Source organism: Dermochelys coriacea, chromosome 7, assembly GCF_009764565.3.
Source record: "Dermochelys coriacea isolate rDerCor1 chromosome 7, rDerCor1.pri.v4, whole genome shotgun sequence".
In the NCBI taxonomy this organism is placed as follows: Eukaryota; Metazoa; Chordata; order Testudines; family Dermochelyidae; genus Dermochelys; species Dermochelys coriacea.
The window spans coordinates 47,478,476-47,497,057 of NC_050074.1; the positions used below are offsets into that span (position 1 = coordinate 47,478,476).

Here is an 18,582-nt window from a genome sequence, read left to right on the forward strand (position 1 = left end):
TGGTAGATGCGCAGGTGAACGAGCCTCTGATAGTGTGGCTGATGTGATTAAGCCCTATGATGGAGTCCCTGAATAGATATGTGGACACAGTTGGCAACGGGCTTTGTTGCAAGGATAGGTTCCTGAGTTAGTGGTTCTGTTGTGTGGTGAGTGATTGCTGGTGAGTATTTGCTTCAGGTTGGGGGGCTGTCTGTAAGCAAGGACTGGCCTGTCTCCGAAGATCTGTGAGAGTGATGGGTCGTCCTTCAGGATAGGTTGTAGATCCTTGATGATGCACTGGAGAGGTTTTAGTTGGGGGCTGAACGTGATGGCTAGTGGCGTTCTGTTATTTTCTTTGTTGGGCCTGTCCTGTAGTAGGTGACTTCTGGGTACTCTTCTGGCTCTATCAATCTGTTTCTTCACTTCAGCAGCTGGGTATTGTAGTTGTAAGAATGCTTGATAGAGATCTTGTAGGTGTTTGTCTCTGTCTGAGGGGTTGGAGCAAATGCGGCTGTACCGTAGAGCTTGGCTGTAGACAATGGATCATGTGGTGTGATCTGGGTGAAAGCTGGAGGCATGTAGGTAGGAATAGTGGTCAGTAGGTTTCCGGTATAGGGTGCTGTTTATGTGACCATCGCTTATTAGCACCGTAGTGTCCAGGAAGTGGATCTCTTGTGTGGACTGGTCCAGGCTGAGGTTGATGGTGGGATGGAAATTGTTGAAATCATGGTGGAATTCCTCAAGGGCTTCTTTTCCATGGGTCCAGATGATGAAGATGTCATCAATGTAGCGCAAGTAGAGTAGAGGCATTAGGGGACGAGAACTGAGGAAGCGTAGTTCTAAGTCAGCCATAAAAATGTTGGCATACTGTGGGGCCATGCAGGTACCCATCGCAGTGCCGCTGATTTGAAGGTATACATTGTCCCCAAATGTGAAATAGTTATGGGTGAGGACAAAGTCACAAAACACCATCCTGGCCGCTATGGATGTAGAAGCCCTCTACACCAACATTCCACACAAAGATGGACTACAAGCTGTCAGGAACAGTATCCCCGATAACGTCACGGCAAACCTGGTGGCTGAACTTTGTGACTTTATCCTCACCCATAACTATTAGCATTAGCTATTCTTGGTTATTCTTGTTATCCTTATAAATATCCAGTCCCTCTTTGAATCTTGCTAAGCATGACTGTGCAATGACTTCACTGTTTACAGTATTAATAGGATGGTATACTTATGTTGCAAAATTAGATCAGCCACACGGCACAGCTACATCTGTCTGCAAACCGTTTGCATCAGGGCTGGAATTTCAAGCGAACTCAGCTCCCATTTAGGCACTGCAATAAGCGGCCAGATCTTCATAAGAGACGAAGACATTGATTGCAATGCTCCTTAGAAAACCTGGCCTCAGGTGTCACGCTGGGAACTGAGCTGAATAAGGCAAGGCAGGATCTGAGTTTAATTTATGACAAAGCTGAAGTAGCTGGTGCTCCGCATTGTCCCAGAGGCTGGAGTGATCCACTGTTTGACAGAGCAATAGCCTCAGCTGCTTTGCCCTTTGATCAGTGCAGCAATAGGGGTCAGGAGAGTTGAATTTACAGATTTTGTGGCCTTTTGTTCTATGGAGTTAGAGGAGTTAATCAGAACGACAGCGACTACTGACTTTACACAGTAAAAAGGTCAATGACTCAGGCTGGAGGCTGTATTGCTTTCTGACTGGTTTGGTGGTAATACTCCGATTGCTTGTAGCATACACACACATAATACAGCACGCTACCCCATGAAATATCAACCATGGGGCGGAAATGTCACCACACCAGAGCAGAGAAGGTTACATAGTGGGGGAGAAGATCTCATGTTCCGATGGTTTTTGCACCAGTGAGTCTGAATCATGGTTCACACCGTTCTTCACTTAACATGATGTTAATGCCACAGCTAGGTGTGTTTTCACCGTGTATCCAAGACCAAAGGTTCAACTGACGCCATGTGCTCATCTCCGCTGAACTTGGAGTGCACTGGATTTAGGGTCCTATGGACTAGTCTAATATACCTTGTTAGCTTTGTATGGAATAAGAGTTACAACGGCAACCTAGAGATTCAGGCTAGGCGTCAGATGTCCAAAAACCCCACTTGAACTCAAACTCCCTAAGACACCTTTATAAATCCCAGCCTTATTTGCCTGCCAGTCATCAGCCCTGCATAACCACAGCCAAAATGCAGTATGTTAGTGGCTCTTCGGCTGGAAAGTGTTAATGCAGCCTCAATGCCCATAATGCTGGTGCTATTTTACCTTCCTCTGATCCTAATTAACAGATTGAACATGCTCATGGTCATCCACCCATATGCCTCACTAACGTAGCTTTTACAGCCATGATATTAGTGCCCTTGCCAGCTGTCCCTAATTTAAGCAGCCTGGATTTGTCCAGAACATTGGTACCCTCATTTTTCACCAATGCCTCTAATTAAAAACAACTGAGGAGTTTGTAGAGGTGCTCCCCTTATCTGTCTCTAGCCCTAATTAAAATAGCCTGGATGTCCATGACATTGGTGCCTGTTAAACCAGTCAGCAAAAGGTGATGTCCATTTTGGAACTTACTGAAGAATGTGTAGGAGTCATTGTTGCTCAGAAAGGTCTCCACGTCCAGACCTTCCTGAGCAGCCCTATCCACCAGCTCCTGGCTAGAGAAGGCACCAGCTGCCTCTGTTGGCCCATCTTGCCCATCAGTCCCACCACTGAGGAAAAGGACTTCACATCTCCCAAGGAAGTAGCCAGCCCCAGTGGCCTTAGCTCGGTGTAACTCCAATGCCACCTGTAAGGCCAACTCCTGGTTCCTCCCACCCTTCCCATTTCCTCGAAGCTGGACAGTGGTCTCTCCACCAGCCAGCAGGCAAACTGATCTTTCAGACTCCAATCCTTGCAAAGCCTTCAAAGGATATACAAGGTTCAAACCTGGGATCTCTAGCTCTGCTGCCAGCTTTAGAAGATCTCCTCTCACCTGGTCTCTTAGAGGACCTTCTCTAAGTCCAGCTGTGCTCAAGCAAACAAACTGAATCAACTGGCTGTAGAGTTTGGCCACTCTGCTGACTTCCCCACACACCGCTGCACTCAGAATCAGGGTCCAGTAGCCCAAATCCTCTGCTTGGCATTTGGCCTCCTCTAAAGCTAAACTGTTTGAGCCAATGACAACATTGTAGACATGGGAATAGTCTTTTGGACCACTGGGATCTGAGATGGAGCTGGACAGCACTGTTTCCACAGATCTGGGCAAGACACTCAGCAGGTTGTATTTTGTCAGTATCTGAAGGCAGCCTTGAGCACTGGGGTAACTGTAGACAGTGGGGCCACTTGCAATAATGTCCACTGGGTTGCCAATAACATCAGAGAGGATGAGGCTTAGCACCTAGAAGCAGAAAGGATGACAGATAAATGCAGTGCCTGCAGCAGAGACTTACTGACATGCAAGAGTGATCAGACCAAGTTCTGCATTCAGTTACACCTTTGCAATCCAGCGGATCTCAATGGAGATACATGGGTGCAAATGATGGCAAATTTGGCCCATTCTGTTTTAAGATAATGCAATAAGAGCTCTCAGGGCTCTCACCCATGGAATCAAAATGACATTTCATGTTGGACTATAATATAGGAAAGAGTAGGATGTTTTTATGTGACTCTTATCAGGCTCCTAACCTGGTATAGATTGAATTGGAGCTCTACTATAAATACAGTGAGAAAGCCCAGAAGTAAAATACGAGGCCAGATCCTCTGCTAGCGTAAATCCACACAGCTCTGTGGACATCAAGGACGCTTTGCAGATTTACTTCAGCTGAGGCTCCAGCCCACTTACTCCAGACAAGTGGCCCCATCAGATAATGGTAGTGGAGTAGTGAGGGAAAGGCTGCTATTGAACAAATAAGGAGTCTGAATTTCCTTCACACCACAACACTAGTCTGTCCAGATTGTGGTGGGGAGTCAGCATTCTGCATGTGCACATTAACTGGGGGCTGCAGTCATTAGCATGGCGAGTGCTCTCATTTGAACCTATATACACATTCATCGGACAGTTTAAAGGGGACAAATTTGGCCCCAAATGTAGGTTTTGAAAAGATGAACGAAACCTAAATTCAATAGAAACATTTCCACTATTGTTCTGCTACCAAGTGACAATGGGTTTTTTTAAACAAAGAAAACTGCCCTGTGCTGCTTTCAACCCAAACATCATTGCAGCATAGTGCTAGAGAGCCAGAAAGTGAAACTGACTAGAAATGAAAAGGAAACTGACCAGCCAATTTTCATTCCCTAAGCCACAAGAAATGCTGAGTGACCAGATCACACAGTGAAAAAACAAAACACAACACAAACTGTGTTAACAATCTCATGTGCTATTGAAAAAGGTAAGTAATGATTTTTTTTAGTTTGTTTTTGTAAATATGGACCAAATTTTTGAATCCTATAGTTGATTCGTAACTGCATATTCAGGCAGCTGAATAGAAGCAGTGTGATTACCACAGATGCTGATTCCCATTGACTTCACTGGGAGCTAAAATCATCTGAACCAATGGTTCTCAACCTTTCCAGACCACTGTACCCCTTTCACACGTCTGATTTTTGTTGCATACCCCCAAGTTTCACCTCACTTAGAAGCTACTTGTTTACACAATCAGATATACAAATATAAAAGTGTCACAGCACAGTATTACTGAAAAATTGTTGACTTTCTCATTTTTAATCACATAAAATTAATTGGAATATAAATATTGTGCTTAGATTTCAGTGTATAGTATATGGAGCAGTACAAACAAGTCATTGTCTGTATGAAATTTTAGTTTATACTGATTTCACTAGTGCTTTTTATGTCACCTGTTGTACAGCTAGGCAAATATCTAGATGGGTTGATGTACCCCTTGGAAGACCTCTGCGCACCCCTGGTTGAGAACGACTGATCTAATCATCAGGTCATTTCTAGTGAGGTCTGTTTTGGCCATGACTTTTAATCTCATGGTGTCTCTTTAAAACTGCCTTAAAGCAGAAGCTATGGGCAAGTGAGAAGTCTTCCACACTCACCTGTGCAGGATATGCAGCCCGGGCCAACCCTCCACCCTTCAACAAGGAAAGGGCCTTCCGGATGGTGTTGAGCTCCTGTATGGTAGCTCCTCTGGAAGCCAGAAGCTTGGTGACCTTCTCTTTCTCTTCCAAGAGGATCGGAGGAGTAGGAGCAGGCAGTAGGGCCGATCCACCTCCTATAATGCAGGAGAAACTGAAGTGAGTGAATGCACATGTGTAGCAGGGTGGGAGGAACCCCCCCCCCCAGCACTCAAAGGCTGGCCTCTCACAGACATGGGGTTTTGCGAGGGCATCCTACAGCTGGAGTTTTTCTTCTTCTCTTCCCTCAGCATTTTGTCAAAGAAATTTAGTGCTGGTGAAAGGTGCCAGACTAACAGCCCTGAAGACTGATGTCTTTTCTTTCTCCACAGAGCAGGCTGGATCTCTATGTCAGTCAGTTTCACCTGTGCTCAGTGAGTTCATTCACAATGGTGCCTGCATTTTATACCTACTTTGCCTGGCATAAATGAGAATGCAGGGTGCAAGGCAGGACAGAATCAGGCAGAGGTGCTATTGTTCTCACTACACTTCCCTGCGAATGTGCCTCAAATGTGACTTCAGTGACCGCTTGTCTGAGAGAGAGGGGACTGCAGACTCCATGGCTCACTCAGTGTTTAGCTGCAGGGAAAGAGAGACACTTCTGGCTTCAGCGTTTCACTGACCTCATTCATAATGAGCGGTGTTTAAAAAAATATAGCAATGTCTAAACCTAAATATAGAACTGCACTACAGCAAAAAGCTTATTGAGAGAGAGAGAGAAGGAGGGAGAGTCACAGAGGAAACAAAAATAAGGCTGGATACTATAGTGATGGGTGCATTAGTGATCTGATTAATGGGAGTGGCAGAGCACAGCTGACAGTATGATTGGGCCCTTGAAATGCAGTGAAAAAAGAGTGGGGAAAGAGAGTTAACGGGGAAAATAGAGGGTGAGTATGTATAGAAGTGTATCTGAAAACTACCATAAAAGGGCAAAGCCTGCTCTGAGGTTTGAGAAAAAGCACCATCAATAAAATATGACGAACAAGAAAAACAAATGAAACTGCCTGAGTTTCAGTCAATCAGTAGGGATCTGACTGAGGGGCAGAAGCAGCCAAAGGGGCCTGCGTGGAGATATGCATGCTTTGGGAGCTGCTGCCGACAGCAAATCCTGGGATGGCTGACTTAGGGGCCTAGGAGTCTCTTGAAAATATCAGTAGCCAGAGGACAAGAGGAAACTCAAGGGAATTCCCACAAGACATGATTCAAATCCAATTATATTTGTGTCTGGATAATCCTACAAAATTCTCTCTGAACCATGGCAGAATAAACTGCAGCCAGCTGAGCATCTCGATCGAGACCTTGCTCAGCTGAGGAGCACAATCAAGAACCCCCCAAAATCCCTAAAGAGCAGCTCCAAGTGCAAGTCTGGAGACACCTACGCAAAGGGGCATGTATATAGCTAGATATCCACCCAATTAAATAAACCCCACAAGTGCACTGCCACATTGCTTATGCACTCAAAGCAGAGCACATTCCCTCATTGTGTGCCCCGGTATCCAGGAATGGGGGAATAAGGCACTAAAGGGGCAATCGCTCCTGGAGGAGCCTGCGGGTTTCAAATGCATGTGCTTGGGGCCGATCCTACAAGGTGCAGAGCACCTCTTACTTGGCACTGAGTGACTCCTTTTGATTTGGGGAGTGCGTGTGTGTGAGAATGCAGAGCACCTCAACCGTGCTATCTGACCCCTTGCAGGATCAGCCCCTCAGTGACTCCGAGTCTCAGATAGGGCCTCATTTTTCCAACTTGGATACCTAAGTTAGTCCCCCATGACAACCCACGCATTGATGCCCAAACACCTGCACCTCCAGTACCTGCTGTTCTGAGCTCTGCTGCCATAGCCCAGTTGCTCAACCTTTCCAGACTACTGTACCCCTTTCAGGAGTCTGATTTGTCTTGCATACCCCCAAATTTTACCTCACTTAAAACTGCTTGCTTACAAAATCAGACATAAAAATACAAGTGTCACAGCACACTATTACTGAAAAATTGTAACTCTCATTTTTACCATATAACTATAAAATAAAAATATAAATACTGTACTTACATTTCAGTATATAGAGCAGTATAAACAAGTCATTATCTGCATGAAATTTTAGTTTGTACTGACATTGCTAGTGCTTTTAATGTAGCCTGTTGTAAAACTAGACAAATATCTAGATGAGTTGATGTACCCCTGGGAAGACCTGTGTACTCCCCAGGATACACGTACCTCTGGTTGAGAACCACTGCCCTAGCCTACATGCCCAGATTTAAGCACGGGGCACCTCCCATTCTGAGGGAAGAAAGCATCTACATGGCTGGGTGATCAGATGACCCAGGAGAATCTGTCTTTACAAATACAAACATGGAAATACAAGACTGGTTACACTGACTTCATGGTGTCAAACCGATGTAACTCAGAGCAGACTCGGGCCCCAGGAACCAGACCTCCATACAGCTCAGGCTGCCACTCCTCAGTGCTTTGCCTTGGGATGGGCTTATATTTGCAGAGCAGCGCTTTCTGATTGCCTGGCACCACCACATGGCAAAATGGTGCCTTGCTGCTTCAAACTGCAAGTACTGTGGATTGATATTGCTGGCAGGACAGCAGCGAACCACAGGGCAAGGCCTGTGGGAGGAGGGAGAGAAACAGCAACACAACTGGCTGGCCCAAATACTTGGTGTGCCAACACTCTAATGAATAATATAGCATCTCCCATACCACTCTTTACACACAGCCCTGCTGGAATGCAGCCACCTCTTACATGGGAGGGCACAAAGCAACAGCCAGTAGAGGAGGGAGATTCTAGACCAAGGAATCAATAGTGGATTCTTGTGACAAGTTCCTCCGAGAGGTCTGACTGGGAGAGAAGTGTGTCTGCCCAGGGCCCAAGCTGCTGCCAACTCACAGCTGCTGCCAGAAGACCAGGTACTGAAATGTGAAGGCATGCAATGAGTTGCTACCGGTATGGGAGTCGCAATGGGAACAGCTCTGACCCACTTTACGCCTCTCCTCATCTTCTTTTGCAACAGCCAACTTGACCTAGTTTGCCAGGCATGATTCCGGATCTGTCTCCTGCATGCATGAGGAAAGGCAGAAGCCAGGCTAGAGAAGAGATAAAGGGAGGAAAGATGGGGCAGGAGAAGAGAAGGCAACAACTGACGGCAGTTCCACAAGAACTCACTCCCCGCTCCTGGGATTCCAGACATTACCTGAGATCAGCACAAGGAGGAGGTCATCAGCTGTCAGCCCTTCAGCTAGCTCCTGAATTACGCTGGCTGCCCTCAGAGCCTCTCTGTCAGGGAGGTTGTGCTTGGCTCCTTCTATGACCTGGATCCTGCTGTGAGGTTTCAGCAGCATCTCCCTGCATGGGTTAGAAAAGTGATCAGGCCACTGAAACTTACACTCATCCACAGCCCAGCTGGCAGCCCCACTCCCACAAGAGGGATCTGGGGGACAAGAAAAGGCCCTGTAACAAAGGTTTATCCAGGTTCCTTTGCTGATCCTGGTCTCTCCCCATGGGGCCAGGTACACTATGGGGGCAGCATACACAGCCCCAAGGACAGATCTGATGGCCCACGAAGGGGGAAGGAGACCAGTCAAGGCTGAGCTATGAGTCTTGAACCCATGGTCAAGGGTTAAAATTGGGACAGGTGGAGAGGATCCAAGAGGAATTCAGCAGTGACCCCAAGGGGAAAATATATGGCAGGCAGACATTCCTGCAGGAGCCTGGGTCTTTGTGCTTGCCTGTCCCCAACCCTTCTCTCCACCCTCCCAGCGGACTATCCGGGCACTAGCAGTCTTACTCCATTCCCGCCTGCTGCAGACATGCCCGGATGCCGTGGGGGACACTGACAACCCCCTGAATTAGGTGGTCTCCGAGGATCTCCTCTGCCGCAGCCGCCATTCCCAGTACAGCTTTCCCAAAGCCCACCAGATACAGGTTCCTCCTCACAGGGAAAGCCCTGTCCCTCACGACCAGCCTGGGGCATCCGTTGGTTTTGAGTACCATGGCCCTTCTCAGCATGGGGGCCGGCAGGACGACACCTACAGCGCTGCGGAAGAGGTGCAGCCCGTGCTCCCAGAGGGACATACTGCGCGGGTGAGATGCTTGGCCCTGACAGGCTGGGATCATGCAGGCTCTACGGATGTTGGGCAGGGCCTTGAGAGCTGAGGTCATGTCTGGACCTCGCTGTCTCTTAGCAGTTGGTCAGCCAGCCATATCCAACCTGTAACAAGGGGAAGGAATGGTTAAATACTCAGCCAGCAAGAGGTGGGCTTTCGATTGGAAAGTGGCGAGCTAGCAAGCTGTGAACCCAATAGAGGACTCAGCCTTACTCACGCAAAACTCCCACAAAAGCTAATGCGTGTTTGCCTGGAGTAGGAGCTAAGAAAGAAGCTCTGGATTTGGCCCATAGTATGGAAATCTGGCTTCCCAGCACAGGTAAATCCATTATGCTACCCACATCTGCAGTGCACACCCTTTCCTGTAGTCTAAGACAGCACGATAGCAGTTATATTTCCTTTATTTTTAGACTTCTGCCATTTGGGAGTTTCACAGTCAGACAACCGAATGGCAGCTCCCCTCATCCCCTTGACGTTCCCTACAACACCATCAAACCCCCGCGAGGGCTGAACATCTGCTGGCTAACTTCAGGTTCATTGTAGATTTCACAGATTGCCCATTATTTTGACTCGCTCATTTCTTAATGACTTCCCAACAACAGAGGCTGTTCTCTACCCTTCAGGGGGAAGATTCAGATAGACCATAGCCCCCAACCCAGCTTTTAGCTAGGGTGAAGCCCCTCATCACTGTGGTATCCCAAAGCTCATCTTAGATCATTCACCGTCAGTTACTCATTTCCCTCCCACATTGTCTGATGGAGCCTATCGTAAAATAACAGGCTCAGCATCTTTGTGGCTCTTTGAACTCCTTGATGATGGTTATGTCAGAAGATGCCAGTCATGGGGGTTTTCACAATAAAAAGCAAATCAACTGAAGACAGAAAAATGCTCCAATTTCTTGGCTTTATTAATAGCTCATCAGTCTTTAAAATCATGTTCGGACACCAGACAGGCTTGTATGCTTACAGAGCCAAATCCTGCGCTCCTCCTCCAGGCAAAACTCCTGGCCAGTTCAGTGTAAAGACAGTAGGCTTTGGTCTACTATAAACATTTGGGGCACATTCAATAACAGTCAAGTTGGGAGGGAGACTCCATCTCATCAGCACAGGGATATTAAGCCCAATAACTTGTACGCTTGACTAGAAAAGATCTTCCAGACAGCCAGTCTTGATTTGAAGACATCAGGAGATGGAAAATCCCACCACTTCCCTTGGTAGCTTGTTAACTCACTGTTACAAATGTGTGCTTAATTTTTAATATGAATTTTTCTGGCTTCAGCTTCCTACCATGGGTTCTTCCGTTCTTGTGCCTTTCTCTGCTAGATTAAAGAGCTCTTTAGCACCTGGTATTTTTTCCCTGGAAAGGTACTTCGACACCTCTGATAAACTAAACAGACTGATCTACTTAAACTGGCTTTTGTAGGCCTTGCTGGAGCCCAAGACATAACTAGCAGTGTGAACCAAAGGCTGTAAACCAAAGCAGGCTTGGCCTTGGCAGAATAGTAACACACCAAGTATTGGCTAACCAAGTAAACGCATTCCTGACCGGAGAGGATGATACAAGGACACCCAGAATTCTCAAGTACCTACGTAAACCAATTCCTAAGAGACTTTGCAAGCACACACCGAAACCCCCATAAGATAAGGTGGGGATGACCAGATAACAGAAGAGGAGGTTTTGTTCGAATTAGCAGGTACAAGGTGTAAGGGTGGTAACTAATATCATCTGGAGTGAGGTTTGTTTGGATTGAGGTATAAAAGGAGAAGTTATAGGAGGGCAGCTTTGTGTTGGCCGAGGGGACAGGATCCTGGTGTCCTGACTGAGCCTTGACTGTCACAGGCATACGAGTCAGTGTCCCTTTGACCCGTTAGACAGGGCACAAGTACCGCACTTTGCTAACAATAAACCTGGCCAAGTGCCTTCACCACCAAACTGAGCCTGTGGTCTTTCTTTGCAAACATCAAGGTCTGCTGAATGAACACACTGCACTGTCTGCTAGCGCAGCTGTCATCAGAGCTCCAAGAACAGCACCGAGCAGCCATATCAACTCTCCGCAGCTGCGTGTCTTACAAACACCAGAGGGCCCCTGTAACGTCAGTACACTGAGGAAATTAGAGAGTACCCAGTTTCACGCATAACCTATCTATATGCCACCCTCCCACCCCCATCTTCACAGCAGCTATGCACCTCACAGTCATTAATTAATGTAACCTCATAACATCCCCGTGAGGCAAGGAAGTGCTATTATCTCTATTTTACACATGGGAAACTGAGGCATGGAGTAGCTAAGTGACTTTCCCAGGGTCACAAACAGAGTCTGTGGCAAAGCTGGGAAATAAGCCCAGCTCTGCTGGGTGGGAGCACTCTGGGACTTTCACTGGACTGTGGCAGTGGTCACATGGCAAGTTGCTGTGCAGCACACTCGTGCGCTGTAGAGTCACACCACAGCTACACGGAAGTAATGTGGTGTGTGAACAAGAGCCCAGAAATAACAATGGCCAATAAACAGGGCAAGTAACAGGCAGATTCTTCCAGAGAGCATCAGCCTGACTACACTCAGGGGCAGAGCCCACGCAGGAAATGGCCACCCTGTTTTGTGAGATGGTCTTTATTTAAAGAAAAAGAAAAAGGACAATTTATTCCCCAACACAATCAAGCGTGGGACGTGAGCAGCTGGAGGGAAAATTCACGGGCGGCCCAGATAAACAAAACCAGAAAACCCAGCCACATCTTTGGCCAAATTCCCTTCATGCAGTTTAGCAATCAGTAAACCCTAAGCAATGGACATATGGCAGTTCTTCTGTCTCAAGCAGGCCTTGTTCTGGGTTCCAGCTGGCAAAACTCTTGTCTCTGCCTCTCGTGAGAGTAGCTCAGCCTTTTGAGGATCTAAGCCCAGCCAGACTTAGTGACGCTTGGCTGCCTTGACACAGGGAGCCTCTCCCTGCAGGGAATTCACCCAGGAAAACCACACCACTATCTGATTCAGAGCTGGGCCATCACAGGGACGAGAGGTGGCAAGGCTGAGGTACCCTGCTGGAGGCACCAAATGACTTGTAAACCCTGCCATAGGGAATGAGAGGTTAGAATTACCTTCCAGTTGAGTCTTCCTCCAGAGCATGCACATGTGAATGCTCTTCCAGGAGAGCTCAAGAGTTCAGAGGTCTCTTTATCAAAACACTCCCACAAGGTATCAAGGGTTTAATAATTAAGAGAGTGAGGCCCTCCTAAAGCACCTCTGAGCTCAGATCAGTGCAGGGCCTCTTTCTGCCACTGAGGAGCTCAAACCCAGAGCCCCCATTAAGAGCCTCCAAACCCACAGACTCTTTGATAGTCAAAACAGCCTGTCTGTGCATGCTGATCGAACCCCACAGTGGAACAAGGGCTTGAGAGAAACAACAAGGATTTGCTCAGTGCTGAGGGCAACAGCATTTCAAAGTGAAATAACAAGGGTGGAGGGAAGAGGGCCTAAAGGAGCTCACTTGGTGGGAAAAGGGGGACTCGGCCCAAGGTTGCCCTGACCACTGGGCTACAGGGTCATTCCCACACTCACTCTCTCCAGCCCAATGACTGTTCAAGTTAGTGGCAGAGTTGTGAACCCAGGCCTCTCCAGTCTCATTTAGCCTTAGACTCTCCTGTTCCTAGTGGCACCTATGACAACCCATTTTCCCCACTACCCTCTGAGTCTGTCATACGTAGTCTCCATGAAAGCAGCATCCTTTCCGATTGTCCTTCGACAGGTCGTTCTTTGTCCTCTATGCCTCCTCATGGAATCCAACCTAAAATCCAGGCTAACACTCGAACCACTGGACCATCCTTCCTCCTTGTCAATGAGCCGTTTCTGTGCATGTTTTAATCTTGTAACTGAAGTCATATCTTAACACTCTTCATAGAAATGTATGATTCTTTACTCAACATCTGAACTCTACTCAACAGCACATCTATTTCAGTTAGCCCAGCAAAAAAAGGGAGTTTAAATGCTGCCATTTAGGGCACCATCAGGAACTTTGGGTCTGGAAATGACTTAGCTGCTTGAGCTAGCCAATGCCTAGCATAAGGGAAGTTACGCCATCACACATCTGTTTTTTTCTTCTGTCCACCTGCTGGTTGGGGAAATAAACCCACGCATCTGAGCTGATGGAGAGGATGTTGGAGAAGATGGTGATTTATACTAAAGATGTTATTCTCACATAATTTTAAGAGCGCTCCAATATTAATTTTTCTTGTCCCCTTTTTGGTTCTTTATTCTACATTAGAGCCACGATAGCCTCAGTGGAAATGATCAAGCTACATTCTGCCATGGCCCAGACCTTGCACACTCCTCAGTCCCCACTGCCTAGCACAGGGGAGGGCAAACTTTTTGGCCCGAGAGCCACATCTGGGTGGGGAAATTGTATGCAGGGCAGGGGGTTGGGGTGCGGGAGAGAGTGCGGGGTATGGGAGGGGGCTCAGGGCAAGGAGTTGAGGTCAAGGAGGGGGTGCAGAGTATGAGAGGGGGCTCAGGGCAGGAGTGCAGGATGGGGGCAGTAGGGGTTTTGGGGGCTCAGGGCAGGGGGTTGGGGTGCAGGAGTGGTTCGGGCTCCAGCCCGGCACCGCTTACCTCAAGCGGCTCCGGGGTGGCAGCGATGCGTAAAGGGGCTAAGGCAAGCTCCCTGCCCTCCGCCCCCCCGACCCTCCAGGGGCCGCAGGGACATGGTGCCGGCCGCTTCCGGGAGCAGCACAGGGCCAGGGCAGGCAAGGAGCCTGCCTTAGCCCCGATGCACCATGGGGCTGGCAATCCCACAGGCCAGACAGAAAGCCCTGATGGGCTGGATCCAAGCCTGCAGGCCATAGTTTGCCCTCCCCTGGCCTAGCAAAATGTTTGGTTTGGGATGCATCCTTTCAGAAAGTTGTCCAAGAGTCTACATTAAACTTTGGAGGAAAACAATCCTGAGCCTATTCTGAGTGAGGATTGAAGGAGGATTGCGAGGGGTTTAGATTAATCCCCTTTAAATGAAAACTTCCTGAGCTTTCATTAATGAACGATGTCTCCAATCTGCATATTTGCATAAGTTAACATTATAAAATCTAGCACTCACTCTTCATAAAGCTCCTCAATCTGCAGCTGCCCACCAGATTCAAGTTCTATGATTAACTCTCTCAACACAAGACACCAAAAACCTCAGTTCCCAACTTCCATCTTCGAGGGAAGGGACTTGGCAATGATAAACAACAGGCAAAAGATGGTTTCTGATAACTTAGGTAACAACTAGGAATTGGAATCAAACCAAACTTTGTAAGCAAAGAGCCAGATTCAGGTGAATGGGTCCAGCAAGCAGGTATCAGGGTGAGAAGCATAATCTAAGGGCAGGTCTACACTTAAAACACATTGATGCAACCACATTGCGGTAGCATTTTAATGAAAATGCTCTAAACCAGGGATTTTCAACTTGGGGTACACGTACCTCTGGGTGTTCTCAGGAGTCTTCCAGGGGGTACGTTAACTCCTCTAGATATTTGCCTAGTTTTACAACAGGCTACATGAAAAGCACTAGCAAAGTCAGTAGAAACTAGAATTTCATACAGATGACGACTTGTTTATATTGCTCAATATAGCTTTTGCTCTATATAGCTTTTGCTACGGTCTCCCACAGTATTCTTGCCAGCAAGGTAAAGAATTTTGGGCTGGATGAATGGACTGTAAGGTGTATAGAAAGCTGGCTAGGTCGTCGGGCTCAACGGGTAGTGATCAATGGCTCCATGTCTAGTTGGCAGCTGGTATCAAGCGGAGTGTCCCAAGGGTCGATCCTGGGGCCGGTTTTGTTCAATGTCTTTATTAATGATATGGAAGATGGCGTGGACTGCACCTTCAGCAAGTTTGCAGATGACACTAAACTGGGAGGAGTGGTAGATGCACTACAGGGTAGTGTTAGGATACAGAGGGACCTACACAAATTAGAGGATTGAGCCAAAAGAAATCTGATGAGCTCGACAAGGACAAGTGCAGAGTCCTGCACTTAGGACGGAAGAATCCCATGCACCACTAAAGACTAGGGACCGAGCGGCTAGGCAGCAGTTATGCAGAAAAGGACCTAGGGGTTACAGTGGACGAGAAGCTGGATATGAGTCAACAGTGTGCCCTTGTTGCCAAGAAGGCTAACGGCATTTTGGGCTGTATAAGTAGGGGAATTGCCAGCAGATCGAGGGACGTGACCATTCCCCTCTATTCGGCATTAGTGAGGCCTCAGCTGGAGTACTGTGTCCAGTTTTGGGCCCCACACTATAAGAAGGATTTGGAAAAATTGGAAAGAGTCCAGTGGAGGACAACAAAAATGATTAGGGGGCTGGAGCACATGATTTATGAGGAGAGGCTGAGGGAACTGGGATTATTTATTTAGTCTGTAGAAGAGAAGAATGAGGGAGGATTTGATAGCTGCTTTCAACTACCTGAAAGGAGGTTCCAAAGAGGATGGCTCTAGACTGTTCTCAGTGGTACCAGATGATAGAACAAGGAGTAATGGTCTCAAGTTGCGGTGGAGGCAGTTTTGGTTGGATATTAGGAAAAACTTTTTCACTAGGAGGGTGGTGAAGCCCTGGAATGGGTTACCTGAGGAGATGGTGGAATCTCCTTCCTTAGAGGTTTTTAAGGTCAGGCTTGACAAAGCCCTGGCTGGGATGATTTAGTTGGGGATTAGGTCCTGCTTTGAGCAGGGGGTTGGACTAGATGACTACCTGAGGTCCCTTCCAACCCTGATATTCTATGATTCTATGCTATACACTGAATTGTAAGTGCAATATTTAGATTGCAATTGATTTTTTTTTATGATTACATGGTAAAAATGAGAGTCAGCAATTGTTCAGTAACAGTGAGCTGTGACACTTTTGTATTTTTATGTCTGATTTCATAAGTAAGTAGTTTTTAAGTGACGTAAAACTTGGGGGTATGCAAAACAAATCGAACTCCTGAAAGAGATAGAGTAGTCTGGAAAGGTTGAGAGCCATTGCTCTAAAATGATGAGAGAGCGCGCGCATCTCCCGTCAATTTAGTTAATCCACCTACACGAGAGGCAGTAGCTACATCGGCAGGAGAAGCTCTCACACCAACATAATGCTGTCTACACGGGTACTTAGATCAGTATAACTACGTCACTCAGAGGTGTGAATAATCCACACCCCTGACTTACGTAGTTATACCGAAGTAATTTGGTAGGGTAGACCAGGGCTAAGTATTAGATAGCTAGGTTCACAGACAGTAATCTGAGTCTAAGGAAAAGGAGTACTTGTGGCACCTTAGAGACTAACAAATTTATCTGAGCATAAGCTTTCGTGAGCTACAGCTCACTTCATCGGATGCACTGAAGTGAGCTGTAGCTCACAAAAGCTTATGCTGAAATAAATTTGTTAGTCTTTAAGGTGCCACAAGTCCTCCTTTTCTTTTTGCGAATACAGACTAACAGGGCTGCTACTCTGAAACCTGAGTCTAAGGGAGTGTGAAGAGGTGCAATGTACATGCTAGGAGACAGGACAGCAGGGTAAGAATGCATAAATTTAAGTAGGGGGTGGTCAAATTTAATTTAGAGCTTCCTACACACTTTTGCTACTCCCCTCTCCTTTTTGGTGCATAAAATACACTGTCACACACCCTCCTCCCGCTGTGCTAGGTTTCAGAGAGGCAGCCGCGTTAGTCTGTATCAGCAAAAAAACAAACAAAAAACCGAGGCGTCCTTGTGGCACCTGAGAGACCAACAACCAGGAAAGCTTAGGCCCAAATAAATGCGTTAGTCTCCAAGGTGCCACAAGGACTCCTCGGTTTTTCTCCTCCTCCCGCTGAGGCCATGGGTCACCAGTGCACATTTCCTCCACTTCCAGCGCTCCCGAGTCCTTCTAAGCGGCTTCCCAGTCAGCCTGCAGCAGCGGTCCCCGGACAGACCACTGGGACCAGTGCTGGAGGCTCTACCGGAACCGGGGTGCCCCGCACGGCAGCCTGAGCCTGGGGCGTCCAGCCCCCCGCCCCGCTGCAGGGCCTCAGTCCGCAAGGCCGGGCCGAGGGGGGACCGGGCGAGACCCCGCCCCGCGCACCCCGCTTGGCACAGAGTCTAACCCAGCGCCCCGGGTCCTTCCTACCAGCGTCCCGGGCTTGGCCAATCGGGCGCCTCCGCGGCCGGGCGGAGCCGGACCCCCAGCGCAGGGAGGTGACGGCTGGCGGCGGCCGCGCGCGCACCGGAACAGCAGCAGGCAGCTCCGCCCCCGCCCCTTGTCCCCTCCCTCCAGGGCTGCCATTGGCTGCGGGCAAAAGGGGGCGGAGCTAGCTGGGCCAGGAGGCTGTGTTTAACCCTTCCGGTGCTGGCTGGCGGCGGTCACGGGACCGATCCCAGTAAGATCCCACCACTGGTGGCAGGACAGACCCAGTACTGGTCCTAGTACTGGTCCCACTACACCCCAGTACTGGTCCAAATACACACCCCAGTAATGGTTCCAGTACTGGTCCCCGTAAGTCCCCACTACTGGGTCCAGTATATACCCCAGCACTGGTCCCAGCACTGGATCCAGTACTGGCCCTAGTAAGACCTGAGATGGGATATTAGATGGATGGGATCTGAGTTACCCAGGAAAGAATTTTCTGTAGTATCTGGCTGGTGAATCTTGCCCATATGCTCAGGGTTTAGCTGATCACCATATTTGGGGTCGGGAAGGAATTTTCCTCCAGGGCAGATTGGAAGAGGCCCTGGAGGTTTTTCGCCTTCCTCTGGAGCTTGAGGGAGGATTCTCTGCTCCTTGAAGTCTTTAAGCCACCATTTGAGGACTTCAATAGCTCAGACATGGGTGAGGTTTTTCGTAGGAGTGGGTGGGTGAGATTCTGTGGCCTGCGCTGTGCAGGAGGTCGGACTAGATGATCAGAATGGTCCCTTCTGACCTTAGTATCTATGAATCTATGACCCCAGTACTTGTCCCATTACTGGAACCAGTATAGACCCCAATACTGCTCCCAGTAAGATCTGAACACTAGCCCCAGGACTGACCCCTGTACAGACCCAGTACGGGTCCCAAGTAGACACCCCAGAACTCATCCTAATACTCGTCCCAGTGAGGCCATAGTACTGGTCCCTTTGTAGACCCCATTACTGTTCCCAGTTCTGGTAGTAAGAGATCAGTATTGGTCCCAATAACACCATAGTACTGGTCCCAGAATATACCCCAGTACTGGTCCTAGTAAGACTCCATTACTAGTTCCCATATAGATCTCAGCAGTGGTCCCAAGTACAGATTCCAGTACTGATTTCAGTACTGGTCCCAGAAAGACCATAATACTGGTCCCATTATAGACCCAGTACTTTCTCCAGTACGAGTCACATTATAGAGCCTAGTACTGGTCCCAGCACA

General features: G+C 48.1%; 1 protein-coding gene across 4 annotated transcripts; it reads right to left on the reverse strand.

Annotated features, from left to right (window-relative positions):
* Positions 1 to 1,659: 1,659 nt before the first annotated feature.
* Positions 1,660 to 17,447, reverse strand: GLYCTK (glycerate kinase). Of its 4 annotated transcripts, none has more exons than XM_038411308.2 (5): positions 17,326 to 17,447; positions 8,907 to 9,329; positions 8,313 to 8,464; positions 5,042 to 5,217; positions 1,660 to 3,380 (listed from the first exon to the last, which is right to left on the reverse strand). In XM_038411308.2, exons 2-5 carry the CDS (start codon positions 9,278 to 9,280, stop codon positions 2,478 to 2,480), a joined length of 1,605 nt encoding a protein of 534 aa, XP_038267236.1. In that variant the 5' UTR covers positions 9,281 to 9,329; positions 17,326 to 17,447; the 3' UTR covers positions 1,660 to 2,477. The 4 variants fall into 4 exon arrangements, with proteins under 4 accessions (XP_038267236.1, XP_038267237.1, XP_043374927.1 ...); XM_038411309.2 differs by lacking the exon at positions 17,326 to 17,447 and adding an exon at positions 14,667 to 14,896; XM_043518992.1 differs by lacking the exon at positions 17,326 to 17,447 and adding an exon at positions 12,918 to 13,642.
* Between the last annotated feature and the right edge of the window lie 1,135 nt (positions 17,448 to 18,582).